The following is a 20,817-nucleotide window of genomic DNA, read 5'->3' as shown; positions in this document are numbered from 1 at the left end:
TATACTTTTTGGCTAGCAAATACAATTATTTTCAAACCGATCAATTTTGTAATTTGCTCAAAACTTCTTAAAAAAGGTATATATATAACGGTCATACAACTTGTACTGTTGTAAATGTTAACAACCTCCTTGTACTTCCAAGTTATGAAACGAAACTACATACAATAGCTAACTTGGAAAATGCATAGACAGTGACAAGGGCTATAGAAAATCAAAAAAATAGTAGTAGTAGTATCCATTAATATTGCATTAAAAACACTGAACTTTCAATCGTACACAGGAAAAAAATTGATTAAATTTCAAAATCAACAGCTGGCATACTTAATGATACACAACAAATTCAATAAGAGGGACATTTGGAGGAGAAAAATTGGGAAAATGTAAGTCGCCATCATTCATCAATGTTTAAGGACATTTGCGGGTGTTGTTATGAGTAGTAAGGTTGAAGTAGCAAGGGCAAGCTTCATAATTGCCAGAGGTCCCTGGTGGCACGCAGTGGCAGGTACGGCAGCAACTTCCACATGCTCTGTTGCATAGATTTGGCCTAGACGACTCGCTGCACCTATATTCACAGGCTCCTGTACAATCTGTAACGTAGTCGAATTCAGAATTTAGAGTCAATGAATTCAAAATGATCGTGATATGATGATACATTTGTCGTGGAGGAAATATATATGTAGTAAATGTTATATTACCTAATGGCTTTGGAGCTTGAGGGCTTGGTGCTGGTGGCTTACTGTTGTTTCCCTGCACCAAACATTACAAAATCGAATGTTATTTCAAGATGAAAGAGAGTTAAAACATGATATGGTATTTGAGCTTTAAAAAAAGAGGAATTAACCTGTTGAAGAGCATGAGTGAAATGGACAAGCACAAGTGATGCAATAAGCAAAGCAGCAAACGCCTTTTGGAATGCCATTGTTTCAGATACAAAAGGAATGAGAGTAGGAAGGAGAAAACTGATCAGAGCTCTAAAATCTGAGCTGGCCTTCACTATGGATGTGAAGTAAAGAGAAGAGTGATGTATTTATAGCACAAGAAAATATGTACACCATCCACCCCACGACTGATTTTATTTTGTGTCTGTTGTGTGTGAGGCCTCTTTTTATCTCATATATTTATAGACCCATATCTTACACATCAGGGTTCACAAAATTCTGGAACTCACACAGTTATGAGACAAAAAAGAGGTTTCACACAACTAGTGTCAGTTGTGTGAGTTACAAAATAAAATTTTTCCCACCCCACACTTTCTTGGGGTGTGGACATAGGTGGGCTTAAGTTAGACATATTTTTATCGAGCTCAAGTGTTCGTCTGGTCACTAGTTAGATTGAAGTGTTTAACTTAGTACAAATTATGCCAAATTCAAGGGGTTATATTGGTATTTAGCCTTAAAATTTCTACTTGTGATGCAGAACAAGTACTAACTAGTCAATACATTCGGATAGTAAAAGGTTCGCACGAAATTGTATGGTTACAACTTTTGATTCGAGTGGATTTAAAAGACAGTCAAAATAGATCTAGCCCCAGTCAATGTTGGCCGTCTTAGGCCAATGGGCCTCAAAATTCTTCTATTTTCACCACCGTCCAGTCTACTACTTTACCGTAATTCTATCTTTTTATGAAGGGGTGTGCATTCGAATCGGTTTATCGATAAATCGAATTGATTATTTGTTATCGGTTTATCGATTTATCGATTTTGATTTCGAAATTTTCCTTATCGAGTTATCGATTTCGATTTCGATTTTGTCCTCTTGGTTATCGGTTTATCGATAAACCGATAAGAAATACTAAATTTTTTTTTTTACCCTTATTCTATAATACCCTTTTCTTTACCCTAAGTTCCTAACCCTATTATTTCATCTACCACATTTAAGGAATGATCATATTTAAAGCTCAAGGGAATGAAGTTCAAATTAATGGAAAATAGAATTAGCCGTGATGATGTATTTTTTTTTATACCGTTGGAGTGTTGGTGGCATACATTTGAACCCTTACTTTAGTTTCGTTGTATGTGTTTGTTGACACAATTTTTATGTTATAAACGGTGTTCGTCTTATTTTAGCTTCTTTTGGTCCATATTAGTTAGGCATGTTTATAGCGATATACTTTCCGTGGAATCCCGCAAATTTTCTTATTGGTGTAATCGATAACCGAATCGATAAGCCCCAAAAATCGATAAATCGAAATCGAAAAAATCGAAACCTTATTGAAACGATAACGATAAGCATATGTACAAATCGATAATCGATAAGTAATTATCGATAAGGGTTAAAATCGAATCAATAAATCGAATGCACACCCATATTTTTATGTGCTCGTTGTTTAAGTCCGATATTTTGCATTTTTGTTACTGGTTTTCTAAGATGATTTAGGTTGAATTCAATAATTTTATGATTTAGTATCTTAAATACATTTTTGGGCCTAGGACTTTGATAAAAATTTGGAGAAATATTTTTTTAGCCGTTTTAAAAAATAATAGCCTATATATATATATATATATATATATATATATATATACTACTCTATTCTTTATTTATATACTACTTGCGGAAGTGCTGTTATCAGTCATTCGCATATTAACGTCATTTTCATGTGTTCCCCAAAATCAACTTGTCTCAGTGATGATGTGCAGACAAGAAATGGGAAGTAGCTTCGAAAGTCGCACTTCCAGCCTAGCTTCCCACCAGACTAGATTCTTGAAAAAGAGTTTATTCTACTGTGTTCTTTTTATATACATTAACAAATGAATGTTAAACTATTACTATGTCATTGAAAAATATTTTAAATGATTGTTTACTAAAAGCAAAATTTATAAATATACATAGGTTAAATCCAATGTAAATACAGTAGGAGAATAAGAAGCATCTTGCAAGATTTGCTACCGCAACTTAGTGGGCGTTTGGACATTCATTGAAAAAATCTGAAACGAGTGAAAATGGTATTTGAAAATTAGAGTTGTGTTTGAACATGAATATTATTTAGGGTTGTTTTTGAATTTTTGTGAGTGATCTGAGTGAAAATTTTGAAAAACAGATTTTTAGAGTTTTTTTTTTCTTTCAAATTTTCGAAAAATTTCAAAATTTATATTTAAGTGATAAAAATTTTATGGCCAAACACTGATTTAAAAAAAAGCAAAAAATTTTCGAGAAAAAGTGAAAAAGTTTTCATAACCAAACGGGCTCTTAGATAACAAGAACATAGTTTATGACAGTATCTCCCAATTTGCATTAATAATTACTGATCAAGTTTAACTTAAGATTTGTGATTATGACAAGTCCTTAGTTGAATTATATTGTTTTGATTATTTGGTGAAAACTTGCCTGGTAATAGTTTATTCATTTGGACAAATAAATTACATATTTGGAAACTAGCTTTTCTTTGGATATGTAGCTTTGTTACGAAACTTAGCTCAAAGTAATAATATAAACAAGAAGATAGACAATAATGTAGAGAGAAAGAGAGGAGAGAATCTATTTCTTCTATGTACTCAAGTGTATTACAAAATGAGTTCTCATCCTCGATTTATAGTACAACATAGAGGTATACCAAAAGAATTCCATAAGTATGCCATTAAGCATTTGAGATCATGGAAGAAGATCATGGGTAGGTTATGAAGGTGAGGGAGTTATAACAATAATGGTGAGAAGTAGTGGGGGTTATCTACATAATGGAGAAGAGTAGTGGGAGTTATATTTGATTAGTGGACATCCATATAAATATGTATTTCATAACACTCACCCTTGGATGTCCATAGATAATGTGCCTCGTTAAAATCTTACTAAGAAAAAATCATGGAGGAAAAAATCTAAGTGAAGTAAAAAGAGTACACATATCTTGTAATATGCATTACTTGCCGCCTCATTAAAAACCTTGCCAGGAAAACCCAGTGGGATAAAACCTTAGCTAAGGAAAAAAGAGTACAACGTTTTCTCCCCCTGATGAAAATATCACTTTATTTCTCGGAGACGCCGAATTCCAAGCTTGTATAACAACTTCTCTAATATTGAGATCGGCAATGCCTTCGTGAATTATTCCGCCAAATTATCACTTGAAGGAATTTCTTGAACATCTATTTCATCATTCTATTGAATATCGTCTTTTCAAAGAAAAGTCACACGTCCTCACATGGAAATAGATTGTTTGAACAACGAACTATGCCCTGCATTTGTATAACCAACAAAACCTTGACAATATTTGTTAGAATAAACAAATCTATATCAAGGATTCCTTTTGCAATAATATTAATCATATTTCAATATCTCCATATAGCCTTTATACTTTCAGTTGTTGGGACTATTCGTCCAACTTCATATTTTTCAGATGAAGTCAATTTTCATTGCATATTTTTCATTTGGCCAATCATTTATCTGTCCAAATTCCAGGACAGATTTGAGCTCAACATCCTCGTCAATATTAATAATATTGGGCGCTACATTATATAAACAATATCGTCAATGATCATTTTACATCGGTTCCGTCATTGCCCACTAAAGACATAACTTATTAAGATCTCTTTATTTCATTATTTTCAGGTACCTGAGCCTCTCCCACGAGGTCTTATAAAGTGTTATGTCATGGTGCTCTTATAAAGCACTTGCCTCGTTATTGTGACCATCTTGAACAATTGCTTCTCTCCTTCTTCAAGGAGTTTTATCTTTGGAACCGATTACTGTATTACGCTTCATGCGTGTCATAAACTCTGTCCATCATGGACTTTATTCTATTTTGGTGCATTAACAGCTGAAATATGACATTTAGCTTTTGGTCAGCAAATGCTCCAGGCACAATATTTTGGAAATGAATTATCACTTGAACTTCAAGTTCACATAAATTCACATTTTCTTGTACGAGGATCTAGATGTATTCATAATAATTCATTCCACGTATCACTGTTTCAGCTGCCCATTTTCTCCCCTAATGTTAGGATCACCAATACATTTCTCAACCTTATTTGGGAACCCATCTTTGTGCATTGTGGTGTCACAATTAAATCATATAGCACATCTATATTTCAAGATGAAAATTATTTGGTTCCTGACCCTGAACCAATTGTGACGGGGAGAATTTATCATAACTTGGCTAGATGCGTACAAGTGCTGCTCTGTATTAAATAATACATCTCATACCAAATTTCCTTTTGGTAATTTTGTTCTCATAACTAATGTTTTAGCTATAATTGGAGGCATACAATCTCTGCTAAACCAACTTGGATTTAAACCAGCATTATCAAGATAAATTTATATTCTGGACTCTGCTCTAATAATTTGAGCAATCAATCTTGCAAAATCCAAACTGCAAGTTGACAACAAACGCACATATGACCATATAATAGATGCATCTATTAAAATCATATAATAGTAAACGGTCCACATGGCAGGTGATTGGGCCCATATATATATATATCACCTTTTATTCGTTCCAGATCTTAAGGGATTCAATCCCAACATTAATTGGTATATCATGAGAATATGCAGCACAAGAGAATTCTTGAAGAATCTTCTATTTCTTCAATATATGCCAATGTGAATTCTCAATTAATTTTTGCATCATAATTGAATCGGGATGGCCAACCCGTTCATGCCAACTAATATTTGTTTTAGTAAACCTCTAGTTTACTTGTGGCATGTGATTCCATCATCATGCTTATACTTGTGTAGTACAAATAAAAGAAAAATCGGGTAACCTTTTATATTTACCCGGTATGTTTATAGTAATATGAAGATATTCAATCTTCCTTTCATTTATAGTCTCAATATGCCAACCATTTTGGCTAATATATTTGAAACTCAAAAATTCCGTTTGAGACTTACTACAATATCAATGTCATGAACAATTTCATTCATCCGGGTAGTAACAAATTAGCTCTTCCGGAGCTTTTAATTGATTTTGTACTATAAAATCTTTTGTCACACCATCCATATGGTGAATGTCTCCTTCACGGAGAAAATTATATCATAATAATTGTCATGGTCAAAATCATCATAAGCAAAATCATTTCTTGCTTTACTTTTGCCTTTAATAACTTTTTATATGGCATGTCAAATTATTTTTGGCGTACCACATGTATGCGACCAATGACATATTCATGTAATCACACACTAATATTCATTATCTCTCTTTCTCTCAAACCTCCCTTAGAGGTGAGTTGTGGTGTGTATCTAATCATGCATTGCACGTCTTTATTCATTACTTTTATCACATATTGTTACATTCACCTTCAGGAATGAATCTGCATTCTCAATGCACAAGTCACATTCTCTTCAAAGAATGGAGTATAATTATCACGACGTGCTTTATAAATTTTTCATACCAATTTGATGGTAAATATTTCCTTCACCTATTGAAGGATTACTTCGAGAACCCTTATTGTTCTTATTTTTACAATTACCATAATGATGACTATTATTATTTGATCAATGGCACGCCCATGTTCATTGGTCAACCACTTGTCTTCATTTACTTATTATGCATTGCTACCACATTCACTTCAAGAATGGTGCAAATCAAGTGGGACAAGATTCATGCTTTTCCATGAAAAATACATTATTTTTCTTTAGTCATCACTATGTCATCCATATGGTGCATTGGAACTTAAACCCAATGCCTGACCCATATAAAGACATGTTAGGCCATAATGAGTTGGGACTCGAACCCAACTTTTACAATCATGGATCATCAGGACTCAAAATCCGATGTCTTACCCTCATGGTGCGTTGGGACTTGAACCCANCATACAATAGTGGTGGTACTCGGGACTCAAACCCAATGTCTTACCTGTGTAAAGTATGATAGGCCATAATGCGTTGGGACTCAAACCCAATTCTTATTATCATGTTGCATCAGGACTCAAACCCGATGTCTTACTTTCGTGGTGCGTTGGGACTTGAACCCACCGTCTTATCCTTAATTAATGGCATAATATGCCAAAGTAGACTCACCCTTGAGACTTTCATGGTATACTACTTTTAATAGTAATAAAAGTAAACTCATATATGTGTTACACAATAAGTATCTATTTACTGGTAACAAAGGAATCAAAGTTCTTCAAATCACTTTGCAAAAGCTGGCGTAGCTCCTTAATTTATATACATCTTTGGTCTCTGGTTTAGTATGTAACATTTAGCTGCATCATTATATGCTTCTGATTCTCATATAACATCTAACCTGAACATTAGGTGAAAGAGATTAGACTAAACTTACAATAAATATTAGAAAGAAAAACATGGAGTAGTAATTAATTTACATCTAAGTATTTTCAACTTTACAAAGTAATACTTAGTACTGGAAATTTTCCCGACAAATAAAGAACCTTTGAGAAAAACTAACAAGAAAATGAATTAATTAAAAAAAAAAAATTAGAAAACGTATCTTAGCATTATATGCCTTTTCACGATGTACTAGTCTCCTCAACCTTGTTATTCCTTTTATTATATTTCATACCATTATTTGAAATTGCTAAATGGAAAAGAAAAACTCATCTCTTCCAGAGGAATATCAGGCACATCAGACATATGCTTATTCTGATGTAAGACAATTTTGTAGATGTAGTAACTCAATTAGATAGAGACTCATGCTGATAACGTGTTACAAAACTTAGCTCAAAGTAATAATATAAAACAAGAAAATACACTTAAATACATGGAAAAATAAGAATCTCTTCTCTCTTGCTCCCTACATTCTTGTCTATTTTCTTGTTTTATATTATTACTTTGAGCTAAGTTTTGTAACAAGCTTTTTTTTTTTGCTCGTTTCAAATTTTGTCCTCTTGGAAGAATTTTTATATTATAGTCCATATATTGGTTATATGTGACTAAAGCTTTTTTCTTTTTCGTCAATACCAGTTTTATCAACTCTTTTTCTTAAAATTAATTCACAGAAACTTAAAATATCTAATCCGATTTCTTAATGTCCACGGTAATCGAGATGCAAATATTAATTAATTACATAAAGATAATCAAATGATCACGATCAAAGAAAAAACTCTATAATTAAATCAGGTCAAATTTTATCGGACATGATATTTTACAAATTACAAGGGTACGCTTTACTAATGAATAATGATAAAACTCTATTTTCTCTCGTAAAGTTGCTAAAAACTTTAGATTACAAAGAGAATCTCAATTATTGGGTCATCTAAACTTTATTACAAATAATTGTTGACAGAAGATGAGATCAATGACCTAAAGAATATTACATGTTACATATTAATTAAACATAATAAAATATATTGATAATGATAATTTCTTGTACTATCAATCTATATATATGTAAAATCATATTACATCCACGTTAAGCCGAGGCAACCCAAGAAACTAGGAGATATCCAATTTTTTTTTTTTCTAGAAGAGTTTACATAATTCAAAGTAGATATATTAAGGGTGTGTTTGGTGTGAAGGATTTCCTAAATAATATTTTCATGAAAAATGAGTGGTTTTATCACTTATTTTCCCATGTTTGGTTGGTGAGTGAAAAATATTTTTCGAAAAATATTTTCTAGTGTTTGGTTAGAGAGTAGAAAATATTTTTTAGCTACGTTTAATAATAATAAGGGCTTTTTTTCCCTAGCGTTTTCCCTTCCCAGTCACCTATGAGAAGTTTTATACTACTCTCCTCACCCTCAATTCTCCCAAATTCCCATGTTTCCTTGCTCACCCCCCTCCCCCACCCCCAAATACCCAACGTGTAACGACCCGACTGGTCGTTTTGAGCAATTGTATCCCGTTCGCCAGTTTGAGGTCAAGAGTAGCTTCACACAGTGTATTATGACTTGCGTGCATCATCGTTCAGATTTTTGAGAATGGAAAAGATTTTTAGAAGTGACTTTCATTTGAGAAGCTTGAAGTTGAAAGAATTGACCAAGATTTGACTTTTGAGTATTTAACCTCGGATTGGAGTTTCGATGATTCCGATAGGCTCGGGTTGTGATTTTGGACTTAGGCGTACGTCCGGATTTGGATTTGGAGGTCCGTGGGTTGAATAGAAGCAATTCGGCGAAAGTTGGAAAAGTTAAAGTTTGGAAGATGGATGAGTTTGACCAATAGTTGACTTTTGGGATATCGGGGTCGGAATGCGATTCCAAGAGTCGGAATAGCTCCGTTATGTCATTTGGGACTTGCCTGCAAAATTTGAGGTCATTCCGGGTTGGTTTTATAGGTTTCGACATGAGCTTTAGAAGTTGAAAGATTGGAAAGTTCATAAGTTCGATTCATGGTGCGATTCGTCGTTTCGGCGTTGTTTGATGTGATTTGAGACCTCGAGCGAGTCCGTGTTAGGTTATAGAACTTGTTGGTATGTTTTGAAGGGGTCTCGGGGGCCTCGGGTGCGCTTCGGATGGGCTACGAGCCATTTCCTTCTATTTTTGAACTGCTGTTTCTGCTATCTGGTTTCCTTCATCGTATTCGCGTCCTAGCTCTCGCGTTCGCGTAGTGTTAATTTATAGGGTGGAACATTTCCTCTTCGTCGCATTCATCATCTCGTGTTCACAAAGTTTCGCCCTTTCCCTTCTTCGCGTTCGCGTTTGTGTCACGACCCGAATTTTCCACCATCGGGACCGTGATGGCGCAAAACATCGCACTCGCTAGGCAAGCCAACGTTAGAGAATTGTTCACCTTTTTCCTTTACTTGTTATAATTAAAACTAAACAAAACTAAATCAACAGAATTAAACGAGGAAGTACATAATTAACTGATCATCTTTATACTATAACTGAAAAACCGAAACAGTTACAACCTAGAAACTGATGTCACAACTCACGAACTTTCTACAGATTACTACAAATACTGGTCTGAAAGAAAAGAATATATCTATCTCGAAAGTATATAAAACAGAGATATAGAATGTAGGAGGGGATGCTAGGGCCTGCGGACGCCTGCAGGACTACCTTGGGTCTCTGACTGAAGTATCAGCAACCGACCTCTCGATCAACCACTACCAGCTCCGAAATCTGCACAGAAAGTGCAGAGTGCAGTATCAGTACAACCGACCCCATGTACTGGTAAGTGCCGAGCCTAACCTCGACGAAGTAGTGACGAGGCTACGGCGGGGCATAAACAATATATCCTGCAACAGTTTATAATAAGGCAAAAAGAAACTACGGGATGAAATGGGACGGTAACTTGCACTAATTAAATACGGAACCCAGTCGTTCTACCAATGCTCAGCTATAACCAATCCTTAAGAGGGTTTCTACACCACAATAATGAATCTCAGCAGAAGAAGAATACATAAACAACAAATGATGCGGCGTGCATCCCGATCCCACCATATACTCAATAACAATATGAACATTCGCCCTTATTACCCCTTGTTGCGGCGTGCGACCCGATCCCACCAGTCCTCCCTTATTACTCCTCAGTATATCACCCTTACTCCTCCTGTTGCGGCGTGCAATCCGATCCCACTTGTCCACCCTTATTACTCCTTGTTGAGGCATGCAACCCGATCCCACCAGACAATCACATTTCACCCTTATTCCTCCTGTTGCGTCGTGCAACCCGATCCCACCATATCAGTACCAATCACAAAATAAGAACAAGTATTTCACAATTTAGCTCAAACCTCCATAACGTTTCTACCTCAAATCATAACAACGAGAGATCTATACAATTATGAAACTTCAATAGTTAATACTACACAGCGAGACCAAGCAAAGTGTACCATGAAGCACCAATAAACCAACTCAAACCAACAATGTAATATAATGAAACTACAGAACAATTTAATATCTTCAATAGAGAAAACAACATTTAACAAGAAGCAATTAGACATGAAAGCATCAATAAGCAAGTAGCAGTTAAGATAGGAAAGTAATATATTAGGAAATGGGGAAGGGAACAGGCTAAACAGGTAATTTGGCGGCGCATAGGTACTCGTCACCACACCTATACGCCACACACATGGAATTTCACATACCAATTAAGGCGGGGATCCCTAATCCCTCGAGTCAAGGTTAGGCCAAACACTTACCTCAAGCCAACGGGCATCTCAAAGCTCAAATACCGCTTTACCTCTCGATCCCACCTCCAATCCACTCGTATCTAGTCATAATTAACTTAATAATATCAATTAACGCTAAAGAAATCAATTCCAATGTATAATTATAGATTCCCCGACATTTTTCCCAAAAAGTCAAAAAACCGACCCCGGGCCCGCTTGGTCAAAACCCGAAATTCGGACCAAAACCCGATTTTCCATTTACCCCCGATCCCGGATATACAATTGGTTTTGGAATCCAACCTCAATTTGAGGTTTAAATCCCTAAATTTTGAAATTCCTAAGTTCTACCCAAAAACACCCAATTCACCATGAAAAACCATAGATTCTAGGATGAAATTTTCTAAAAAGATGAAATGGATGGAAAGAAATAAGTTAAGAATCATTTACCTATGATTTGGGGAAGAACTTGCCCTAGGAAAATCACCTCTTGAAGCTTCGGATTTGAAAAATGTGAAGAATGGGAGAAAATCCCGTCTAACTTATATTTCGAACAGCTGTAGATGTTGCATTTGCGACCTGAGCTTCGCAATTGCGAAGCTCGCAAATGCGATCACTACTTTCCCCCTTGCTTCGCAATTGCGAAGTAATCTTCGCAAATGGGATCATTGCTGGCCCAGCCTTCCTTCGCAAATGCGATGAAGGCCTCGCAAATGCGGGACCTGTGAGGATCGCAAATGCGATGCCTGATCTCGCAAATGCGAGATCAAAGGCCTGCAATAGGTATTGCAGCATCAGATATGTTCTATCTCCAAATTCCACTCCGTAGCCTATCTAAAACTCACCCGAGCCCTCGGGTCTCGAAACCAAACATGCACATAAGTCTTAAAACATCGTACGAACTTGCTCATGCAATCAAATCGCCAAAATAATACCTAGAACTATGAATTTAGCACCAAATTGCATGAAATTTTCAAGATAGTTTCAAAACTTCTATTTTCTCAACCAAAAGTCCGAATCACCTCAAATGAATTCCGTTTTTCACCAAATTTCACAGATAAGGTTTAAATATCATAAAGGACCTGTAACGGGCTCCGAAACCAAAATATGGGCCCGATACCAACAAGATCAAATCCTTTAAATTATTACATTTTCAGTCTTATCAATTTCCTTCAAAAATTGATTTCTCGAGCTAGGGACCTCGAAAATCGATTCCGGGCATACGCCCAGGTCCCATATTATACTACGGACCCTTCGGGACCGTTGGAACACGTGCCCAGGCCCGTTTACCCAAAACGTTGATCGAAGTCAACAAAAATCATCTTTTTAAGTCAAAAATCATCATTTCATAAAATTTTCACATAAGGGCTTTCCGGATACACGCCCGGACTGCGCACGCAAATCGAGGAGAGATAAAATGAGGTTTTCAAAGGCCTCGAAACACACAATTGGATTGTAAAATAGAAGATGACCTTTCGGGTCATCACATTCTCCACCTCTAAGACAACCGTTCGTCCTCAAACGGACATAGAAAAGTACCTGAGTCGGTGAAAAGATGGGTATATCTGCTCCGCATATCGGACTCAGGCTCCCAGGTAGCTGCCTCAATAGGCTGACCTCTCCACCACACACGAACCGAAGGGTAACTCTTCGATCTCAACTATCGAGCCTGCCAGTCTAGAATAGCTACCGGCTCCTCTCATAGGTCAATTCCTCGTCCAACTATACAGTGCTGAAGTCTAACACGTGGCGTGGATCGCCGTGATACTTCCGAAGCATGGACACATGAAACACTGGATGCACAGTTGATAAACCTGGCGGCAACGCAAGTCTGTAAGCCACCTCTCCCACTCGATCGAGGATCTCAAAAGGACCGATGAACCTAGGGCTTAGCTTGCCCTTCTTCCCAAATCTCATCACGCCCTTCATGGGCGACACTCGAAGCAACACTCACTCTCCGACCATGAATGCCACATCACGAACCTTACGGTCGGCATAACTCTTTTACCTGGATTGAGCTGTACGAAGTCTATCCTGAATGATCTTAACCTTATCTAAGGCATTCTGCACTAGATCTGTACCCAATAACTGAGCCTCCCTCGGCTCAAACCACCCAACTGGCGATCGACACCGTCTACCATATAATGCCTCATAGGGAGCCATCTGGATGCTCGACCGATAGCTGTTGTTGTAGGCAAACTCTGCTAACGGCAAAAACTGATCCCAAGAACCTCCAAAGTCAATAACACAGGCGCAGAGCATAACCTCCAAAATCTGAATAGTATGCTCGGACTGTCCGTCCGTCTGAGGATGAAATGCTGTGCTCAACTCGACCCACGTACCCAACTCACGCTGCACTGCCCTCCAGAATTGCGAGGTAAATTGCGTACCTCGATCAGAAATGATAGACACGAGCACACCATGAAGACGAACGATCTCACGGATATAGATATCTGCACACCGCTCCGAAGAATAGGAAACCGCCACAGGAATGAAATGCGCTGACTTAGTCAGCCTATCCATAATAACCCATACCGCATCAAACTTCCTCTGAGTCCGTGGGAGTCCAACCACAAAATCCATAGTGATACGCTCCCGTTTCCACTCAGGAATCTCAATCTTCTGAAGCAAACCGCCAGGTCTCTGATGCTCGTGCTTTACTTGCTGACAATTCAAACACCGAGTTACATATGCAACAATATCCTTCTTCATCCTCCTCCACCAATAATTCCACCGGATGAATAGAATATCGGGAAATTTGGGCCTCCTCTAGAATCAACTCACGAAGTCTATCCACATTAGGAACACAAACTCGACCCTGCATCCTCAAAACTCCATCATCTCCAACTGTAACCTGCTTGGCATTTCAGTGTCGCACTGTGTCCCTAAGGACAAGCAAATAAGGATCATCATACTGCTGATCTCTAATACGCTCAAATAATGAAGACCGAGCGACTGTACAAGCTAGAACACGGCTGGGATCAGAAACATCCAACCTCACGAACTGATTGGCCAAAGCCTGAACAACCAAAGCAAGCTGTCTCTCACCGACTGGAATATATGCAAGGCTACCCGTACTAGCCGACTTCCTACTCAAAGCATCGGCCACCACATTGGCCTTCCCAGGATGATACAAGATGGTGATATCATAGTCATTCAATAGCTCCTACCACCTTCTATGCCTCAAATTGAGCTCCTTCTGCTTGAACAAATACTGCAAACTCTTATGATCCGTGAACACCTCACACGACACGCCATATAAATAATGCCTCCAATATTCAACGCGTGAACAATGGCTGCTAGCTCCAAGTCGTGAAATGGGTAATTCTTCTCGTGGATCTTCAACTGCCGTGAAGCATATGCAATAACCTTGCCATTCTGCATCAACACTGCACCGAGTCCAATACGAGATGCGTCATAATATGCTGTATATGGCCCTGAACTTGTGGGCAACACCAACACCAGCGCCGTAATCAAAGCTATCTTGAGCTTCTGAAAGCTCGCCTCACACTCGTCCGACCACCTGAACGGGGCACCCTTCTGGGTCAACCTGGTCATCGGGGCTGCTATGGATGAAAACCCCTCCACAAACTGAAGGTAATAATCTGCTAAGCCCAGGAAACTCCGGGTCTCTGTAATTGATGTGGGTCTAGGCCAGTCCTTGACTGCCTCAATCTTCTTAGGATCCACCCGAATACCCTCTGCTGACACAACGTGACCTAAGAAAGCAACTGAACTCAACCAGAAATCACACTTCGAAAACTTAGCATATAACTGGCTGTCCCTCAGAGTCTGAAGAACGATCCGAAGATGCTGCTCATGCTCCTCTCGACTGCGGGAGTAGAACAAGATATCATCAATGAAAACAATCACAAAGGAATCCAGATAGGGTTTGAACACCCGGTTCATCAAATCCATAAATGCTGCTGGGGCATTTGTCAACCCAAATGACATCACTAGAAACTCATAATGCCCGTACCGAGTGCAAAAAGCTATCTTAGGGACATCGGATGCCCTAATCCTCAAGTGATGGTAGCCAGAACTCAAATCGATCTTTGAAAACACCTTGGCACCCTGAAGCTGATCAAATAAATCATCAATCCTCGGCAATGGATACTTGTTCTTGATGGTGACTTTGTTCAACTACCGATAATCTATGCACATCCTTATCGATCCATCCTTCTTCTTAACAAACAACACCGGCGCACCCCAGGGCGAGACACTAGGTCTAATAAAGCCCTTATCAAGCATATCTTGCAACTGTTCTTTCAATTCTTTCAACTCTGGCGGGGCCATGTGGTATGGCGGGATATAAATGGGCTGAGTGCCCGAAGCCAAATCAATGCAAAAGTCAATGTCCCTGTCGGGTGGCATCCCCGGCAGGTCTGCAGGAAATACCTCTGGAAACTCCCGAACAACTGCACATAATCCATTGAAGGAACCTCAGCACTAGAATCACGAACATAAGCCAAATAAGCCAAACACCCCTTCTCGTTCATACACCGAGCCTTCATATAAGAGATAACCCCACTGGTAGAGTGACCAGGAGTCCCTTTCCACTCTAATCGAGGCAACCCCCGCAATGCTAAGGTCACGGTCTTGACGTGACAGTCAAATATAGCATGATAAGGTGACATCCAATCCATCCCCAAAATGACATCGAAATCAACCATATCGAGAAGTAGGAGATCTATGCTGGTCTCAAGACCCCCAGTAACAACCACACACGAGCGATAGACACGATCTACAACAATAGAATCCCCACGGGTATGGACACATACACGGGAGCACTCAAAGAATCACGAGGCACAACCAAATATGAAGAAAAATAAGATGACACATAGGAGTATGTAGACCCTGGATCAAATAGAACTAAAGCATCTCTACTACAAACCAATATAGTACCTGTGATAATTGCATCAGAGGATTCAGCCTCGGGCCTGGCTGAGAAAGCATAACATCAGAGCTGGGCCCCACCACCCTGAACCATGTCTCTGGGACGACCTCCTGCTGGCTGGCCTCCACCTCTAGCGGCCTGGCCTCCACCTCTAACGGCCTGACCTCCACCTCTAGCGGGCTGACCCCTACCTCTAGCTTGCTGGGCAGGCGGTGCCGGAATCATGGAAGGAGAACACTGCTGCTGCGACTGGACACCCACTAATCTCGGACAGGTCCTCCGGACACGTCCATACTCACCACACTTAAAACATCCATCTGGCTGGGGAAATTGAGACTGACCCTGACGGGCCGGCTGACCGCGATAATAACTCTGAAGAGGAGGTGCTCTGATGGGAGATGGCGGTGCACTATAAGCTGGCTGACCTGAAGGAGGTACATACGGACCACGACCCCTTGAGGCTCCATGGGATGCTTGAAGCGCTGAATGAAATGGCCTAGGATGATGGCCTCTACCAAAAGTACCTCGATCTCCATATGAGGCTCCACTGAATCCACTGGAGTAACGAGGCCTCTTGTCAGACCCCTCTCCCTCTCGGTGGGAAGTATAAGAATAGCATGACGGGCTAAATCAACAAATCTAGCTCGTACTGAGTGACGGTCATAGAACCTTGATGAAGGCACTCGAGCTGCCTCCGATAGTCCTCTCTCTGAGTGATAGGAAGATACTTCTCCAAGAATAGCTGAGAGAACTGGTCCCAAGTGAGAGCTGGTGACCCAGCTGGTCTGGCCAAACAATAATCCCTCCACCATTTCTTGGCGGAACCTAAGAGACGAAAAGCAGCAAAGTCGTCCCCATTGGTCTCCACTATTCCCATGTTCCGCAAAATCTCGTGGCAACTGTCAAAAAGTCCTGGGGATCCTTTGAAGATGTACCGCCATAGGTAGTAGTGAAAAGCTTGGTAAACCTATCCAATCTCCACAAGGCCTCAGATGAAATAGCTGATCCATCGCCGGTATGTGCTACAACACCCGTCGGAACTACCCCAACTAGCTGAGCTGCTGGAGTCTGAAACTGGGGAGCCATCTGTTCTAGAGTATGAGTAGCGGGAGTCTGTGCTCCTCCCCCATCCTGATAGACGTCTAGTGCTACAAGAAGTACGCCGGCCTGAGTAATACTCTCCATAAGGCGCACTAGACCGACCAAAGCATCTTGGAGTACTGGGGTAGCGATGAACCCCTCTGGGACCTGAGCTGGTCCTGCTGGAACGGTCTGGGCCGGAACCTCATCATCAAACTCCACCTGAGGCTCTGTCGCTGGTGTTGCTGCTCGAGCTCTAGGCTAAGCTAGGGGTGTTCATGGTTCGGTTTGGACCGTTTTTTCCCTAAAAAGAAACCAAAGTAAGTCGATTTTCAAATATTAGAACCAAACCAAACCAATTAAGTCGGTTTTTTCTCAATTCGGTTTATGTCGGTTTTTTGGTTTTGTTGGTTATTTGTCGGTTTTTTCTTAAATATAAGACATACACTACCAAACACATATTTCGGAGACCACATTTTCAACGTAACACTATCAAATCAATTGCCCCTTGAGAAATCTATTATTTACCAAGATTTATTGATGATAATTGAATAAAATAGTGATGCATAATTTAAGGACTCAATTAAAAATATATTATTTTTAACACGAAATGGATTCTTACACTTAACAAAAGAAAACTACCAATCAAACTAGAATGTAAAGGTAAAGAACTATACTAAAAGTGCAAACTATTAACATTTACCATTAAATTTTTGAAACTTTATATAAAATATACATATATATAGGTGTAATAATGAATTTGAAATAGCTACTCCTATAGTCGGTTTGGCTCGGTTTTTTTCTGACTAAAACCAAAACCAAACCAAATTTGATCGACTTTTAAAATTCAAAACCAAAACCAACCTAAACAAAAAGTATCGGTTTTTTTGGTCGGTTTGATTTAGTTTTCGGTTTGGTTCGATTTTTCGGGTTTTTATGAACACCCCTAGGCTAAGCCCTGCCCGTGCCTCGGCCTCTAGCACGGCCTCAGCCTCGTCCTCTGCCCCTCGTAAGAGCTGCCACTGGGGCTCGGGCTGCTGATCAGCTGATCAAGAGATACGTGTTCTCGCCATCTGCGAAAGAACAAGAGTAGAGAGTTCAATTAGCATTGAGAGATCAAACCGCACGACAGAGATGAATAGAAGTGAAATTGTTTCTAACTCTGTAGCCCCTGGGATAAGCACATACGTCTCTGTGTCGATCCCTCAGATTCTACCTAGCTTGTTCGTGAACTGTGAGACCTGGGAAACCTAGTGGTCTGATACCAACTTGTCACGATCCGAATTTCCCACCGTCGGGACCGTGATGGCGCCTAACATCGCACTTGTTAGGCAAGCCGACGTTAGAGAATTGTTCACCTCTTTCCATCACTTGTTATAATTAAAACTAAACAAAACTAAATCAACAGAATTAAACGCGGAAGTACATAATTAACTGATTATCTTTATACTATAACAGAAAAACCGAAACAGTTACCACCCAGAAACTGGTGTCACAACTCAGGAACTTTCTACAGATTACTAAAAATATTGGTCTGAAAGAAAAGAATACATCTGTCTCGAAAGTAAATAAAACAGAGATATAGAATGTAGGAGGGGACGCCAGGGCCTGCCGGACACCTGCAGGACTACCTTGGGGTCTCCTGACTGAAGTATCAGCAACCGACCTCTCGATCAGCCACTACCAGCTCCGAAATCTGCACAGAAAGTGCAGAGTGCAGTATCAGTACAACCGACCCCATGTACTGGTAAGTGCCGAGCCTAACCTCGACGAAGTAGTGACGAGGCTACGGCGAGGCATAAACAGTATATCCTGCAACGGTTTATAATAAGGTAAAAGAAACTACGGAATGAAATAGGACAGTAACTTGCATTAAATAAATACGGAATCCAGTCGTTCTACCAATGCCCAACTATAACCAATCCTTAAGAGGGTTTCAACACCACAACAATGAATCTCAGCAGAAGAAAATACATAAACAACAAATGATGCGGCGTACATCCCGATCCCACCATATACTCAATAACAATATGACATTCGCCCTTATTACCCCTTGTTGCGGCGTGCGACCCGATCCCAACAGTCCACCCTTATTCCTCCTGTTGCGGCGTGTAAATCGATTCCGCCTGTCCACCCTTATTACTCCTTGTTGCGGTGTGCAACCCGATCCCACCAGACAATCACATTTCACCCTTATTCCTCCTGTTGTGGCGTGCAACCCGATCCCACCATATCAGTACCAATCACAAAATGAGAACAAGTATTTCACAGTTTAGCTCGAACCCTCCATAACGTTTCTACCTCAAATCATAACAACGGGAGATCTATACAATTATGAAACTTCAACATTTAATACTACACAACGGGACCAAGCAATGTGTACCATGAAGCACAATTAAACCAACTTAAACCAACAATGTAATATAATGAAACTACGGAACAATTTAATATCTTCAATTGAGAAAATAACATTTAACAAGAAGCAATTAGACATGGAAGCATCAATAAGCAAGTAGCAGTTAAGACAGGAAAGCAATATATTAGGAAACGGGGAAGAGAACAGGCTAAACAAGTAATTTGGCGGCGTATAGGTACTCGTCACCACACATATACGCCACACACATGGAATTTCACATACTAATTAAGGCGGGGATCCCTAATCCCTCGAGTCTAGGTTTGACCAAACACTACCTCAAGCCAACGGGTATCTCAAAGCTCAAATACTGCTTTACCTCTCGATTCCACCTCCAATCCACTCGTATCTAGTCATAATTAACTTAATAACATCAATTAACGCTAAAGAAATCAATTCCAATGCATAATTATAGATTCCCCCACATTTCCCCCCAAAAGTCAAAAATCGACCACGGGCCTGCTTGGTCAGAAACCGAAATTCGGACCAAAACCCGATTACCCATTCTCCCCCGAGCCCGGATATACAATTGGTTTTGGAATCCTACCTCAATTTGAGGTCTAAATCCCCAAATTTCAAAATTCCTAAGTTCTACCCAAAAACACCCAATTCCACCATAAAAAACCCTAGATTCTAGGATGAAATTTTTTAAAAAATGAAATAGATTGAAAGAAATAAGTTAATAATCATTTACCTATGATTTGGGGAAGAACTTGCCCTAGGAAAATCGCCTCTTGAAGCTTAGGATTTGAAAAATGTGAAGAATGGGAGAAATCCCGTCTAACTTATGTTTTGAACAACTGCAGATGTCGCATTTGCGACCTGAGCTTTTCAATTGCGAAGCTCGCAAATGCGAGAAAAGTTTGGCAAATGCAAACTCTTCGCATCTCTGCTGCCTTCGCAAATGCATAGGTAATGATCGCAATTGCGAACAGGGACCTCCGCAAATGCGACAAAAAGAACGCAATTGCGATCACTGCTTCCCCCTTGCTTTGCAATTGCAAAGTAATCTTCGCAAATGCGATCATTGCTGGCCCAGCCTTCCTTGGCAAATGCGACGAAGGCCTCGCAAATGCGGGACCTGTGAGGATCGCAAATGCGATGCCTATGCGAGATCAGAGGCCTGCAACAGGCATTGCAGCACCAGATATGTTCTATCTCCAAATGCCACTCCGTAGCCTATCCAAAACTCACCAACCCTCGAGGATCCAAACCAAACATGCACACAAGTCTTAAAACATCATACGAACTTGCTCATGCGATCAAATCGCCAAATAACAACTAGAACTATGAATTTAGCACCAAATTGCATGAAATTTTCAAGAGAGTTTCAAAACTTCTATTTTCTCAACCAAAGGTCCGAATCACGTCAAATCAATTCCGTTTTTCACCAAATTTCACAGATAAGGTTTAAATATCATAACAGACCTGTACCGTGCTCTGAAACCAAAATACGTGCCCGATACCAACAAGATCAAATCCTTTAAGTTA

General features: G+C 39.5%; 1 protein-coding gene across 1 annotated transcript; it reads right to left on the bottom strand.

Moving 5' to 3' along the window:
* Window positions 1–206: 206 nt before the first annotated feature.
* LOC109218371 (gibberellin-regulated protein 11-like) lies at window positions 207–1,024 on the bottom strand. Its single transcript, XM_019382731.1, has 3 exons — window positions 842–1,024; window positions 696–747; window positions 207–587 (listed from the first exon to the last, which is right to left on the bottom strand). Exons 1-3 carry the CDS (start codon window positions 917–919, stop codon window positions 406–408), a joined length of 312 nt encoding a protein of 103 aa, XP_019238276.1. The 5' UTR covers window positions 920–1,024; the 3' UTR covers window positions 207–405.
* Window positions 1,025–20,817: the final 19,793 nt, after the last annotated feature.

This window comes from Nicotiana attenuata, unplaced genomic scaffold (genome assembly GCF_001879085.1).
Source record: "Nicotiana attenuata strain UT unplaced genomic scaffold, NIATTr2, whole genome shotgun sequence".
In the NCBI taxonomy this organism is placed as follows: Eukaryota; Viridiplantae; Streptophyta; class Magnoliopsida; order Solanales; family Solanaceae; genus Nicotiana; species Nicotiana attenuata.
Note: the sequence above shows the minus strand (reverse complement) of the source record. Positions and strands in the feature narration are given on the sequence as shown.